At 36.4% G+C, this 16312-nt stretch overlaps 1 protein-coding gene across 1 annotated transcript in view; it reads left to right on the top strand.

Annotated features, from left to right (window-relative positions):
- LOC129240320 (SEC14 domain and spectrin repeat-containing protein 1) overlaps positions 1-16312 on the top strand; it is a 46498-nt gene that overhangs the window by 26777 nt on the left and 3409 nt on the right. The window contains exon 8 of the mRNA XM_054876048.1: positions 13136-13445. Coding sequence (XP_054732023.1) covers positions 13136-13445 — 310 coding nt within the window. The remainder of the gene's footprint in view (positions 1-13135; positions 13446-16312) is intronic.

Genomic DNA, 16312 nt, shown 5'->3' on the forward strand with positions numbered 1-16312 from the left:
GTTAAAGTACCCTGCAGGAAAAATAGATGATTATGAAATTTTAGTGAAATCAACACAAGTTGCTGGATGAGACAATTATAAAACCACTCCATAAGTTTTTTTGATAGTTCGAAATAAGTAACAAAATAGATCTGTATATTTGTAGTTCCTCTAAGCTAGATTTAGTTAGAAACGAATTTTATTTTATAAAACAAAAACTTATTTTAATTTGATCTGAGGTGTTTTTCGCAAAACTGAGTATATGTCCCGGGTCTAATATATAGATGGTACTAGTTTTATTGCCTCCATCCATTTTTCGGTTAGTACTTCGGCTGTTGAAATTTCATGATATTCTTTTCATTCTAAGGATGGCGCACTTTTGTTATTTTCAAAACAATGGATCAAGAAAATGTCTTGTTTTAATGGGAAAAAATACCGACTCCGCTCCATCAGAAACAACAATAAAACGATGGTTTGCTGACTTCAAACGTGGTCAAAGAGACACCGATGTTGCAAAACGCAGTGGATGGTAACACCAGAAAACATCAAAAAACCCACAAAATGAATTTTGAATGATTGAAAAGTGAAGTTGCATGAGTTAACTGGCATCGTAAAGATATCAAAAGAACGTATGAGTATTTGATTATGAGAAAGTTCTGTTCAAAGTGGATGCTGCAAAGTAGGCAAAAGCAAGACAATGCACTGTGTCACAAGTCAATGAAAATAATGGCAAAACATGGCAAACATGAATTGAACTTCAAATTACTCTCACATCCACAGTATTCGCCAGATATGGCTCTTAGCGACTAGTGACTGTTCGCAGACCTAAAAAAATGCTCACTGGTAAGAAATTTCGCTCGATCGAATGTAGAGCTTATCGCTGAAACTGAGGTCATTTTGAGCCAAAGACAGATCGTTCTACAAAAGTGGTATGGAAATGTTAGAGCGGTGCTGGAATGATTGCGTTGTTCTTGAAGGAAATTACGTTGGTGAATAAAGCTAATTTTGAACAAAAAAAAAGTATTTTCTTTGTTAAGCTCGAGACTTTTTGGCCCATGTGTTGTACTTGTACGAGTATATCGTTTACCCTAAAAGGCATGAAATAAGAAATTTAGACAGATAAATATAACTCGCAAGAAACGATAGCTCATCAACATTATATATACTTACTACTTACTGCTATCCTCTTTTCCCAGTGGAGCATAGGGCCTCACCATCAACATTGGGACCAGTTGAAGTGAAGTGCATAATAAACTAGACTGAGGTAAAACAGAAACGACAGGAGCTTTGTTCTGATAACTTCGAGTTTATTTATTCTGGCCTCGATACAATGTTTTGCGCGATCTAAAAGCTTTTCCGAAGAGTGTTTCACGTCAGTGACCGGAATGTCGATACAAGTCTTTTAGATGGCCTTTACGGACGCAAAACGTTTTCCTTTCATGGTCAAATACAATTTTCCGAATAGGTAGAGGTCACAGGGAGCCACATCAGGCGAATACGGTGATTGATTGATGGTTGAAATGCGGTTTCTATTCGAAAAATCAGTCCCAAGAGTGGACCGATGAGATGGTGCGTTATCATGCAAAAAGCGCCAGCTTCCTCCTTCGCGGTATTCTGGGCGAATTCGACGAATACGATGCAAGAAACGCTTCAAAAGGACAAGATAGAAAATTGCATTGGCACGAACTCCTTGTGGACAATTCCCTTAAAATCGTAAAAACAAATGAGCATCGACTTGATATTTCACTTCTCCAAAAGAGATTTTTTGGGTGGTGGCTCGTCTGGGGCCTTGCATTCGGCACTTTGACGCTTAGTTTCAGATTCATGTTGGAAACACCACGTTTCATCACCAGTTACAATGTTGTAAAGGAAGTTCTCGTATTTTCTCGCCTCTTCAATGAGGTCTTTCGAATGTTGAATTCTGAGTAATTTTTGGTCCTTAGTTAACTTGTGCGGAATGAAACGTGCGCAGACCTTTCGTAAGCCAAAATGATTAGTTAAAATGTAATAAATCGATGTTTTGGAGATATTGAATTCCGATTCCATGAATTTCAACGATGATTTCGGTTCATTTTTCAAAAATTTACGAACAATTTCCATGGAATTTTTGGTGATTACTGATTTTGGAGGACCCGTATGTTTATTGTCATTTATGCCCTCACAACCATCTCTGAAACGTGTAAACCACTCATGAACTCTGGCGAGAGATAGACAATCATCTCCATAAACTTCTTTCATCAATTCAAATGTTTCGGTAACAGTTTAACCGATTTTAAAACAAAATTTGATATTAGCTCTTTGTTCGAAACTAATTTTTCGTCCGATAACTCAAACATACTGACACTTTAGACGCAATAACTTTGCTTCCAGCGAATATCACCAAGCTTTCACTGGAAGTCGGCTAGAGGTGTGACTTCCAACGCACTGACCCATTAAACATTTTTATGGCGCCAGTCTTGCATTAGGCATTTGTTTGGAAATCATTTCTATGGAAGAAAATGTGTATGCAATAAAAGAATTTTCAAAAATTGAACCGATTTTTGAGTGACTTTAAACTTGCAACTTGTTGAACTAAAACTTATTGAGCTATAAAAATGCATGCCCAGAAATTTTGTTTTAAATATTATGATTAAAAAGTTGAAGATATTGATGACACTTTTTGGAAATTTTTTAGATTTTTGTGAATTTTGTACTAAGTTTGCAACATTGAAAGGTTTTGCTATACTGTTAACTATATTTTCATAAAAAATTAGCGAGAAAATTGTGATTATTGAAAAAAGATAAAGTCACTTAATTATGTGAGTACAAGTGTATGCATTTAGTGCTAATGAGGCTTTTTTTACATTATTTATTTTAAGATGACAAGAAAATATACATTAAAATACCTTAGTAAAAATCCTTTGATTTGTCATTTTCTATGAGTTTATTTAACTCCCAAAATTAACAGCCAAGCCAAATTAAATTTTACTAAAATATGCGCGAATGCATTGATTCGGTCCGGTCACCTCGGGACTGCATACCTGGCCGGTTGCCGTTTTGGCCGGTGAGAAGCATTTTTTACATATTTATGTATTTCATATTTACATATGTTAATGTGTTACATCAATAAAATATAAGTGTAATAATTATTTTTTGAAAAAGTCTGTGATTTTCTTCTGTTTTTTAACCTTCAGTGAATTTCTGAATGCGACATCCCTCCATTTTCTAATCACCAAAACGTCTAATGCTGTTGACTCATGTTGCTGCTCAATGTATTTCAATGCAATTTCCATCACATTTTTGGCTTCTTCATAAGAAACTGTTTTCTGCTCTTCAACGTCACTCCTCTCATCCTCTCTTCCTCTTGTTCTTTGTTTGCCAAATCTATGATTTTGTCATCATTCAAAAATTCATTTTCAAGGTGTTCGTCACAGCTTATCATCCAATTTTCCACATCTTCTGCCTGTAATGATTCGTTACCCGATAACTTTTGAAGGTCTTGTAAAGTAGATTTGTTTTCTTCTTCTTCAGTCCTTGCAATATTCGAGATCACAATTAGATTCTCAACATCTGGCCAAAGTTTTCTCCAAGACTTAACAAACGTTGAAGAGGGCATTTCTTGAAATGCTGTAGCTAACATATAGATAACGTCCTTGATATTGATCTTTTTGATGACTTCTAAAAGACCTTTGTCTTCACTCTCCGAATGTTGCAGAATTTCAGAAACAAGTTTACGCCTGTATCGTCTTTTTAAGCTTTCGATCACTCCTTGGTCCATTGGTTGCACTAAGCTTGTCACATTAGGAGGAAGATAAACTAATTTTATGTCATCTACTGCGCAGTCATGAGGATGGGTTGGAGCATTATCTAACACAAGAATTTCTTTAATAGGCAAGTTTACACTTTTTAAATGTTTTTTAACTTTTGGAACAAACTCCAAATTAAACCACTCTTTAAACAAGTCTGAATTCATCCACGCTGATTTTTGTGACTTATAATAAACCGGAAGGGAAGATGGATTAAAGTTTTTGAATGCTCATGGTTTAGCAGACTTGCCAATAACGAAAAGAGGAATTTTATGAGTCCCTGCGGTATTCGAACAAACGGCCACTGTAATACGTTCTTTGTTCTTTTTGAAGCCAGAGGCAGACTGTTCATGACTGCCTAGAAAAGTTGTTTCTGGTAACATTTTAATGTTTAGCCCGGTCTCGTCCATATTATAGACATGTTCTGCAGATAATTCCTCTGTTTTAACCATTTCACCAAACTTAGTCTTGAATTCTGTCACACCAGAAGTATCAGCCACTTACATGTGCGAAATGAATTCCGTGTCGCTTCTTCCATCGATTAAGCCAACCATCACTTGCCACAAAGTCACCTCCAATATTAATCTTCTGGTGGATAGCCAAAGCTTTTTCTTTCAAAATTGGGCCGCCAATCGGTGTACCTCTTCGACGTTCCTGAAGAAACCAGATCCACAAAGCTTCATCGACGACCTCGCAAATCGGTTTTTTTCTCGTACAACGGCTACCCAGATTTCTATCAGATTCCATTTTCGAGCAAAACTCCTCAATGGAACGCCTATCTCTTCGCCAGTCATTTACAGTGCTTTTTCCAACATTAAATTCTGCACATATTTTCGCTACGGATTCACTATTATCAATCTGATTTAGTTATGTTCACAATGATTTCGGTAATTCACATTTTTTTACGGTCACAGAATATATATGGCTTTTTTGTTCACTCCTCTGGAGAGCATAGGGTCTCGACAAGACTCTTTCATCATACACGGGTCTGTGCTGTTGTCCCATGTCCCATGAGATGTCGGCATCTGCTAGTTCACGCAGCATCGACGTTCTCCAAATGTTTTTTGGTCGACAGGAACCGCTGCTCCCTTGCGGGTTCCAGCCCAGAGCCGTTCTCGTTATGCTATCTGATGGTTTTTGCAATGTGTGACCTATTCGTAGCCACATTATACTTTGATTTGCCCAGGGATGGGTTCCTCGTTCGTTAATCTCCACGTGGTCTCTAATACCATGGTGATGCTGTTCGCATGTCTTCATGTGTAGATTTCACTTATTGAATACAAAATTTCCAACTGGGTACAAGTGCGAGCGCTTAGAAAAGAAAATAGTGCTTGCAAACCATGTGGTCTCTGAGACAAGCTGAGTTGATGGGCTTTCTCTCCACTTATTTTCTTAGCAGTCTTTTCTTTGCAATATTGTGGTTGTTGTTATGTTTGTGCATTAATAAAATATTCATACAATATTTAGCATTAATTTGCGTTTACTGCACTTTTAAATGCATTTTCATCAATGCTTAGAATGTAAATAAAGATTTTATAATATGTAAACACATTCGCACATATACACACACATGCATGCATTTATTATAATTGTAGCCAGTTAGTCTGTAGGTTGAGGTTATTGACTGTCTTTCTGACGCCAAAGCGATGTTTATAGCGAAATTATGCTACGTGTGCTGTGAATGCAATTAAATTGCATTTCGTGATTGAAGGCTCCTTTTTGACTGTTGTGGGAATGATTTAAAATACATTATTAATATGCATAGCACCAATGTGTGTGTTAATATGTGTATTAATTATAGTTATTAGAGCGAAAAGATTGTATGAACCGTAACTATTTATATTTTCCATAGAAAAACACAAACGTTTTCTTTGCTCATTTCCATTGACTTTTGAAGTAAAGGGTTTTCCAATAAGCGGTGGTATTCACGTGAAAGATCAATGGTTTCGTTGCTTGTGTGGCACGTAGCGCCGTCTTGTTGAAAATAAACGTTGTCCATCTCAATACCATCCAATTCCGGCCATAAAAATCGTTAATCATCTCTCGATAGCGCAATCCATTCACCGTAACTGTTGCTCCAGCTTCGTTTTCGAAAAAGTACGGTTCAATAACTCACACGTTGAGGATAAAGAGGCTTTTCAACAATAACTCTTGGATTTTCTGAGCCCCAGATCTGACAATTTTGCTTGTTGACGAAGCCACCGAGGTGATTTTTCGATGGAATTCCGGTTCATTTTCATGCATTTCAAGGACCCAATCAGCAAAGACACGACGTTTTTGATGATCGGCCGGCTTGAGCTCTTCTGTTAATTTGACTTTATAAGCCTTAAGACCTAAATCTTTATGCAAAATACGGTGTAATTCCGAAGAACGACGAGGAATGGACAAACCAATTTTAGTCATCCGAAGCTAAATTTTCGGGTACTCTGCAGCAGAATCCCGCTCGCTCATTTCACACGTATTCACACAATCGTTCAATTGTACAAATGGCAACGAAGTCAATGGCTATGTTGATTTTTTTCGTATATCACTCAGTTGTTCCGTAAACAAACCACTGTCATGACCCTGGTTATCTCAGCAGGTCAACCGATCCCTCCACAATTTCTGAGAGCCGGTTAACTATCGATGTTGGCAATTTCTACATCGTGTACTGAACAGAAAGCCATTCAGTAGAGTACTCCAGCTGATATATTGTGGAAACCAACAGCTGATAAACTGGCAGTTGCAAATCAAATACATTTATTTACTTACGGAAACTTTAGTGGGAGTGACTTATTATGACTTTAAACCAACACTTCTAATAGAAAACTTTGAATGAAAATGGGCTTCTGATTCATTTTCATCTCTTCTAAACCATTTTCAAACATTTAATATGATCATGGGCCTTAGGCAAGTCTTTAGGATCGCTCATAATATTCCACTTTTACGACATAGCTGTCAGCATAATAAAATATGTACAATAGACATCCATTTTAATAACTCAGTCATTAAAAAAAATACTCATATGTCGATCAGCACTTAATCAGATTTATTTATTTAGCGTTTAGATGGTGACACACATACACATTCAGTTTATATATGAGCGCTAGCGTATATTATTAGGGTGCCTTATTTTGAAGTACATGTCAGTTATTAGCCTCAGTTAACCCAGCATATAAAAGAAATTATAAGAAATTCTATAAAATGGGATTGCATGGGTAGGCCAAAAAGTCTTTGAAAAATGAAATAAGGAATAATTTCATCGGCACAAGAAAAACGCTTAGGTTCCCTTATATATGAGATATTCGTAAGTGTCGCATTGTTGTACCATTCAAGCCATATATGTAGTATATGAATTTTCACACAGTTAAAAAGTAGTGGCTGTGGTTTCAAGTCCTCTTATAATACATACGTTCACATATAAGTAGATGATCTACTTTTTCGTAATTAAAAGCGAGATTTTTTCAAATTTTCGTTGGGTATTATTAACTACTATATGTACTACTACTAGATCTGCGTCTTTTAGGATATCTTATAGGCCACTGCAGCCTGAGGTATCATCTAAATAATATTGGTCTATCTGAGACCAATGTCTGCCGCTCTTGCGAAATGGACATAGAAAGCTCAGAACATGTGCTTTGTGAATGTCCTGCGTTGGGCAGACAGAGACTTCATCACCTTGGTGGTATCGTAGTATCTCCATGCAATCTTTGGAACAACAAACCCAAAATTGTGCTAAAATTTCTAAAAAGCCTAAAACTCTAGGGTTACAAAATAGATCAGCTCTGGTCGCAGTGCGTAATGGCCTTCTAACAATAATAACTACTATATGTCTTCACATAATAGAAATAAGCGTGTGTCCATAAACACTTTGTTCTCTTATTACTTACTAGAAAATTTAATATCGGATTGCTGCCATAATTTTTTGAAACCTCAGTAAATGTCCTTTACGGATTTCCTCGAACTGTTTATTATTAGCAGCCAATTGCGCTATTAAATTAGCTATTCCTTCTACTTCTAAATTAGCTATTGTTAATAGCAGTTAAAGAAACCGAAAACACCGAAATATTCCACCAAAATAATTTCTATGAAGAAAAACCTTTCACAACAGTATTGACAGCTGATTGTCAATATTGCTGGTAATCTGCCGTGTGTGAACGGGTAGATTAATTTTGAGGATTTATTGGTAATTAGTGCATATGTGAACGTATTTTTAACATTTATTTAACCATTGAACCCTTTACAAAGTAAGATAATATGACACTTACGACACCTTCTGAGTCACCTAAATGCCTTATTTTAACTTTTTTTTTTCAAATTATTTATACCAACTTTTATTTCTCCAGACCCTAAACCATTTCTCATACGCATTTTCTCCATAGAACGAATGCTCGACATTTTTTTTCATATGGAAGAAAATACCCAACACCAAGCAAAAAATAAAAAAATTCTCAAAAATCAACTCGATTTTTGCGCCACTGGAAACTTATTCTTTATTATACCATCATGCAATAGACTTTTATTTATATACCTGAAATTTTTTTAAAATACTGATTAATGCGTGTGAAATTTTGTTGAAGATTTGTTGCATTTTTTTACTTTGCACAAAGTTTGAAAATTTCTTTTATATGGCTTTTGTAGCAGAATGAACAATAGATTTAAAACAGATTTTGGAGATGAAGAGTCTATATAAAATTTGTTTTTTTAAATTTTATCAAATTCCAAAAGTGCCCTGAGTATAGGTGCATGAGCAAGCTAATTAGCAGAGATAGAAAGTTAATAGGAAAGTGATGCAAATAACACAGCTACTCCTCCCCAAACAGCCTCCACCCACCGCCGTAGAATACTTGTCCTAGATGTGGTACCACCTGATTTGGCTAAAGAGGTTCTGTGGGCCGAGTCAATTGGTACGCCTTGCCAGCTTCTTGGTAAAGCCGCCACCCCGGACCCAGGTTCGGATGCAAAAGGCAATACCCTCCTTATCATTAACTTATGGATTATTACTGAAACCGATGAGGCCCTATGTTCTACCTAGGAACTACGGGCAAATACATATTATTATATATGGAGATAAAAAGGACGAAGAGTTTTGCTAGGTATATTAAAACTAATTAGCTCGAGAGGTTTGAACAGCCCATGGAACTACTAAATACGAAGTAAGACAACTTTAGACTCTAAATTATTCTTTGAGGTGTATTTAAAATTATTAACATATTCGTGCACTATACCTTCTACTCAAATATGAAAGAGACGGATGACATATGGCAAAAATAAATTTTTTGTTTTTTGGTAGGACTGTAATAAGCTTACATGGCAAATTTCAGCGTGATATGTCACATAGTTTGTTTTCTGTGCTACTGTAAACAAGTCAAGCTCGAGTGTGTTCTTCGAATTTAACGATGGAAATTCAAGTTAAACAAAGAATTTGTTTGAAATTTTGTTATTCCAACAAAATTTCGGCTTCAGACACCTTAAAAATGTTGCAGACAACCTATGGGGACTCTGCTCTATCGCGTGCACGTGTTTTCCAGTGGTACAAATCGTTCAAAGAGGGCCGTACATCAACCCAAAAAACCACTACCAAAAAACAAAAAATTTACTTTTGCCATATGTCATCCGCGGACCGTTTTATTGATAACGTCTCGTTCATATTCGTGCATTATATGAGGACAGCGGCCCAGTAAAATATAACGATTGGTGTGTTAAGCGAACGAACGATTAGGAAATTGTGCGTCGGTGAAATATCCAGTTCGAAAAAGTTTTTTTCCTCGCTAAATACGGACAGCGTGGAATGGTTGTATCTATCCGAGGAAAGCATTTGAAAAAATTATCATCTTGATCTTGTTGGCTAAAATACTTCAATCACCTTAACTTTCTTCGCCTTCGATTAACCAGAGAGAAGTGTAGTAGTAGGAATGATGATAAATTACAAGATTTGACCATTCGAAGAAAAATTGTGATTATAACTTTGGCTGCTACATTATACGTAATTTGACGGCAGAATTCTTCCTGCTCATTTCACACGCATTCTTATGCTCTTCCAATCATCCCATTTTGCGATTAGATTTTTCGAATTTAAATATTTATACAAAATTTAAGGAGTTCCGACTGTCTAGACCTCGAAAATTTAGGGTATTTTCAGGATTTTTTTTAGAATAAAAAAATGAAAAACGATATTTAAATTTTTTAGGCTTTTTATTTAACTTCTTTTACATGCGAACATTTTTTTTTTTTTATTTTAATAATTTTAAAAATGGCGCTGAATTTGACCCTCCCGAAAAAGTGGACCTGGACGGTGTTGTCCATTTTGGTTCTTCTATTTATCTGAAACACAAAAACCAAAAAAATTATTAATCAGTATGACTGTAGCTATGTCCCTATGAACCAAAATTAAAAATATTTGACAAAATGGCGCGCATTTGAATTTGACACTTTAAAAATTGTTTTTTTTTTCAGTTTTTTAAGAAAAAAAACACAAACTAATGGAAATAATAATATGATTCTAGTACGGGCTATAGCCATTGATTTGGTGAACAACATAATAAAATTTCACCCGATTCGGTTGAATAGTTTGTTTTTTTTTGACAAGACCTGGCCGAAAAAAGTAGTTTTGAGATAATTGAGTTTAATGTTTTGGGAGTGGATAATGCGACCATTGAAATTTAAAAGCCATTTTAAAAGCCTATATTTTCGAAATATAAAAAAAATTGATTTTTTGAAAATTCTAGACCCTTAAGACGCTAATCCTTGTAATAAACTTGTAGATTTTCTAAATGCGCTCACATTTACTGACGGTGCTCTAATATCATACTCTGGGTTTTATCGACGATTTTTGGTGGGCTGATCTCAATTGCGGTACATCAGAGCTGGACGGCTTCGATCAATGGTGAAGAGTTCTTACAAAACTTTTCAAGCTTCTAGTTGATTTGATTTTGAGTTTAGAGTTTGATGATCATGCACTATTCACTTGCCCCCATTTTTACGAAAATGTTTCTAAGTGAGTGCAAAGGCAAATTCGTGATGGCATTAGAGCGGCTGATTTGATGTTAACATTTTCATGGAAAATTTTACATTAAGAATCACTTTTACAAAAACCAAATACATGAAAATGTTGTTGTTACTCAAGTTTTGCCACCTTTCATAGATTCGCCTTGGTGTCAGCTTTAAATGGCTCTGAAAATACAAATACATATTTCACAGATTAGTCAGAAAATCGCCTAAAAGATGCTTGCTGACAAGTTAAATATTGGATTTAAGGTGACAACTCTACGTGTTCTAATTTTCTGGGAATACTGTGCCCACCCTTATAGTTCACCCTGTAATCAGTGAGGTAAATATTTCCTTATTTCCTTTAGCGGTTTGCACGGTGAAATTAAAGAGGTTTGTGTTTATGCAATTGGCCAGGAAATTTATATTCGGTATTCGCACATGCATCATATCGAAAATCGCAATTAGATAACACAGCACGCATACGTATGCGCATATATACATATATAAGTATATACATGTTATTAAAGCTAAATAGATAAAATGCGTCAGTTCTTATATTCTTGGTTGATCTCACTTGGCTAAAGTTTAGTGCAGCTGTTGGCCGAAAGGAAAAATCAAAACTAAAAGAAATGAAAGAGTATAAATATTTCGGGCTTTGTGCAGGTCCAAAGTAAATATATTTACATAAGTGGCTTTTGTATTATAGAAATTAGAAGAAAATTTAGAGAAAATACCAGCGCACCGAAAAAACGCACAAAAGTAAAATTGATTTCACCCAAAAGTTCACTTTTACTAAAATACAAAAAAAAAAGACAGAGAAATGAAATAAAATAAAAATAAAACACAAGGAAACGTCACATAATTTTACCCATCCACGCGTCGCACTCACGAACAAGCAACCAAAAACGACGAAAAGACTGTCGCATTCACCGGCTGCCAGGAACACTCGTTTAATAATACATATTTTTTTGAAAAATTTAGAGCTCGCAGAGGAGCTGTCTGACAGACAGACACAGTAGGCAAGTTAGTATAGTTTAGTGCGCGATCCAGCGCGGTTCTTCAGCAATTAAAATAACGAAAGCAAAGCATTTTTTTAACAGATTTTTCTTCCGTTCTACGGTCGTACGGATTGACTTAAAAACGAGCGCGCGTGGCAAAACAAAAAAGTTGTGCGAGGCGGGGTGTTATAAAAAAGTCGCTGGGTACGAAAAGTGCTGGTTAAAAAAAAATAGTTCCTACAAACCAATTAAAAATAGCGAAACGCAAGTGACGGTTGCGTAGCCTGTGAAATACTTAATCTTTTCATTATTTAGTATACTTAGTTAAAAAATAGAATTATTTACTGCTCGTAAAAATTATTTGCGTTAGCTGGTGAAAGCACACAGTTAGCGCGTAATACCTTTATGAACAAATAATTGCAACTGAAGAGCGAAACGAATAGCGCGGGTCGCACTTACGAAACCAATCTTCCGGGTACCTATCGACTTTTGAACGAAAAAAATTAAACCGCAAACCGAAAACAAAATTTAAAAATAATACTAAACGAAAATGTTCTCACGTTTTCGTAACTTATTTTCGAAAGCAAAATCCGAAACCTCGCCGGAACCGCAAATGCAACCGGAACATAAATTCGAACCGGAATCGGAAAGCGCGGAGTGTGCTAACGCGTACGGAAATGGCGGTGTCGACCAAATGAAATTAGAAAAAAATCTCGATCATACTAATGCTAAAAATATCGATTATAATTCTGATGGAAACTTAAACGTTTCAGAAGACCAAAATACAGGGGTCATTTGCGAAGAGCAAAGTAGTGCACTGGCAGGGAAAGTAGAGCTCGCGCAAATTTCCCCTTCAAACGAGCACCAAAGTGATGTGAACATTGCACACGAAGTAAGTGCTGTGACACTGGAAAGTACGTCCACAGCAACTGAAAGCATTTTAGAAACGACTGACAACAGCAAAACAGAAGAATCTATAAATATGCCAGCAAATGAAGAGCTTATAGACGAAGAGAGTGGGAATCGTAGCGAAGAGATAGGCGGCTTCGCAGCGGGCGTAGAAAAAACGATAGATAACGGGAATGGGTTGGAAGTGCCTGTCAAAGTTGACAAGGCGGAAATTAGGGTCAACACTGAATCGGCTGCAGTTGGTGGAGAGCAAAATGACGCTGCAAATGCAGTTGACGAAAGTGAGAAGGCAGTAGGGGAAGATACTTTATCACAACAAGACGAGCATGAGCAAACAAAAACTGAAGTGGACCTGGATAGATCTGTAGATTTAATTGCTGCAAACGCGGATGTCGAAACGCCAACCAACAAAACGTTTCTCAATCCTTTACTAGAAACCACTACACTACCAGAAACAAGTTTAGGTGCTAATGAAACTATTCAAATTGCTTCTAGCATTGCAGTTGATGAGTTGGCAACGGATAACTCTAGTCCTGCCGGTGATATGCTCACGCAGTCTTCCAGTTCAGATGGCACAACAACCAATGAGAGCATCGCTGAGTCCAGTTCGATTGTCATAAAACCTACGGGTAACAATGAAATCGCATGCACGGCCATTTCGAATAAGCTGCAGGAGATCGCTGAGGTTGCTGAGTCTTTGGATGCCTCTATACGCGATGTGCAACAGGATGCTGAGGCGTTGGAGGTGAATTTAACAGGCAGTGCTGCGAAGAAACGGGAGGCTATGAGGAGTAATAGTAGTGAGGTGAGTCAACTTGAATTATTTTCATTTACTTTATTTCTTCATACACTTAGAAGATTTTTAGTTAAGTAAATTATATCTTTACATAGCAGTTTTCACAGGAATTGCTGAATCAGTCAGAGACTCAGAGTCCTTTGGCCGACTCTTTGAATGGCATATCAGTGTGGAAGGTAATATGAAGAATTGGGGATTTATTATGAATCTACATACAAGATCAGAAATTTGCGGCATACCAACTTGGTCAAAAAACTTCCCGGGATATACTCAACAAATTCAAAATACAAGTTTATTCCTCAAAATTTATATTATCACCATCAAAATCCTTGCTACTAACTGCAAGTCTCAACTCTCGAAATATTTCTGGAACTCTATTTTCAGTATAGCCATTAGAGTCGTCTCCGATTTTGCCATTACTTTCATTCGGATGTCACAAAAGTGTTCCTCGTAGTGGTTTTCTGACTCGATCAAACAGAAAAAATCGCAGGGAGCCATATTAGGTGAATTCGATGACTATTGGATGGTATTCGTTTTGTTCTTGGTCAGAAATTCACTAAAAACAACAAACTTCATAGTGGTTTTCCCACAAATCCTTTCTCTTTTGGCGGATTGCTTCTCGTCAATATCTCATAACGCCAAAATACTAGTCTTTTATTTTTATTTTAGCTATCTGACCTTCTGGCAACAAATTGCCGTGTACAATACCATTGCAATCCATAAAAAGCGTGAGCATCGCTTCGTTTTTGACCGAAAACGTCATGATTTTTTTGATCTTGGTTCATGCGGAGCTCTCCACTCACTCGTCTAATGTTTGGATTGTGTGTCGTACTCATTAGTCCACATCTCGTCTCTAATAACGGTATGTTTGATGAATGTTGGGTCGGATTCAGCTTTGGAAATCATGTCTTTGGCAACACCGTGATACCTTTTTAGCAACGCGGTACCTTTTTTGCACGAAATTCAGATCTTTCAGCGTCTAACTTGCTAATTTTCCTTGTCATAGCTTCGAGAGTTGAGTCAGTTGTACGGCATGTAGTGCCGTCCTGTTAGAACGCAGTTCGGGTATATCGATGTTGTTGATCTCTCGCTACAGAAAGTCGGTTAACATTGCTCTATGCTGAGAGCCATCAACTATAGTGGAGCTGCCTTCCTCATTTCGAAAGAAATATGGTTCCATGATACGTTGTTGCTTGACCGCAATTTTTCCTATTGGAAAAGCCGCTTAGTCAAAGTTGGACTTCGTCCGAGTTTCCCGTTTTGGCCCAAATTTGGATTTGCTTAATTATAATGGAGTCGGAATTTCAAGCAAGAAACATTTGCATGTCAAAACGGCAAACCCTACTGAATATTTTGACAGCTGAATGTCGTTGGTAACTTTGGCAGCTGCTGAAACGAAACGATTATTATTAATTACTATTATTGATATCTAGTTATCTTATAGTAAAGGGTGATCAATTTAGGTATCGGAATTTAAATTCAAAACAACAAAAATTCAAATTATCTTAAAATCATTATTATTTTTGCGTAGACCCATTCTTACATTTACTTTTTAAAGATAATTTTTTTCAAATGTTGGCCGCATCTGCGCCGTAATTCGGCCATCCGTAAATACAAATTTCGGTCGGAGTCTCGTTAATAACTTAGAAGTGTTGTCCATTGCCTCTATCGAAGCTTGTTTATCCACAAAACGTTTAGTCTTTACATACCCCCACAAATAAAAAGCTGATGATTCCTCCAGCCCATAGGCCGCATCAAACTCTTGCTTTCAATGGATGTAATGCCTGTTCTTAAAGGTCTTCGGTTCGAGTTACTCTTCAGCCCAAGTACGGAAATTTTGCGTATTGATAGAGCCATTAACAAAAAGTCATCGCTGAACACTATAAGTTGGCCTGAGCGGGCGATGCACACTTTTCACAGAGCGTCGATTTTCGTAATACAATCTTTCCATGATGAAGTATCAATGAATAGTTAAAAAAATTATGTCGAACTAAGTAGTCAAGCGTGATCTGTCAAAAAACCCTATTGGAAAAAGTACCTCCAATCTGATCACCCTCTGTATCGTAAATAATTTATAAAAATGTAAGAAAATTTTAATTCAATATTTTCAATTCAATTTTCATCATCGGCTTATTTTGACCTCCTAAAAAGAAACTGAAAATAAACATATATTTTAAAGTCTCAATTTACAGAAAAAATGAATTCTTGGTGAAATTTTGTTAATACTGTTCCAAAAATGTTCGCAAAGTTTATAAATACCTCCTAAACTAGAAATCTGCTTGAAAATTGTTACATAAACTCTTGATGTGAAATTTGGTTACCTTCAAATTCCTTTTAAGGCAGCTGACTCTTTACATCCGGAAATATTGTAATTTTAGTGAACTTCCTTTTTCAGAACACAGAAAATTTAAGTTTGGCTTTATCTCGAAAACTGTTCCACATTTTTTTTTAATTTTGACTTCATACTCGGATCCAGTGGCAAATTTTTCATAAGACATGTTTATTAAATGGCACCGGACAAAAATCGAAGCATGAGCCTCAAAAATCGCAGAACAGCCAACAAAGTTGCGACTCATATACTTATGGAGCCCCATATAAGGAAAATAAAAAACGGTATGCCCAGTTCGTACATTATAGTTGTAACGGCATTTTGTGCCAATAACAAAACAATACAATTTCGGAACCGATATGCAAAAGGTTTTTGTTGGTATTTTAGAGAAGAAATAGAATAGGTTAGGTTGACCTGGCTGGCTGATTGGTCTTTAGTGATACCAGATGGAGCTAAACCTTTACGTTTCTTTGTAGTAGACATCTTATAATACATCTGCGTATTTTGCGAATCTAAGTAACCTCCGAAACTTTAACCCCGAGAGGCA

The sequence above is a fragment of the Anastrepha obliqua genome, chromosome 3 (assembly GCF_027943255.1).
Source record: "Anastrepha obliqua isolate idAnaObli1 chromosome 3, idAnaObli1_1.0, whole genome shotgun sequence".
NCBI lineage: Eukaryota > Metazoa > Arthropoda > Insecta > Diptera > Tephritidae > Anastrepha > Anastrepha obliqua.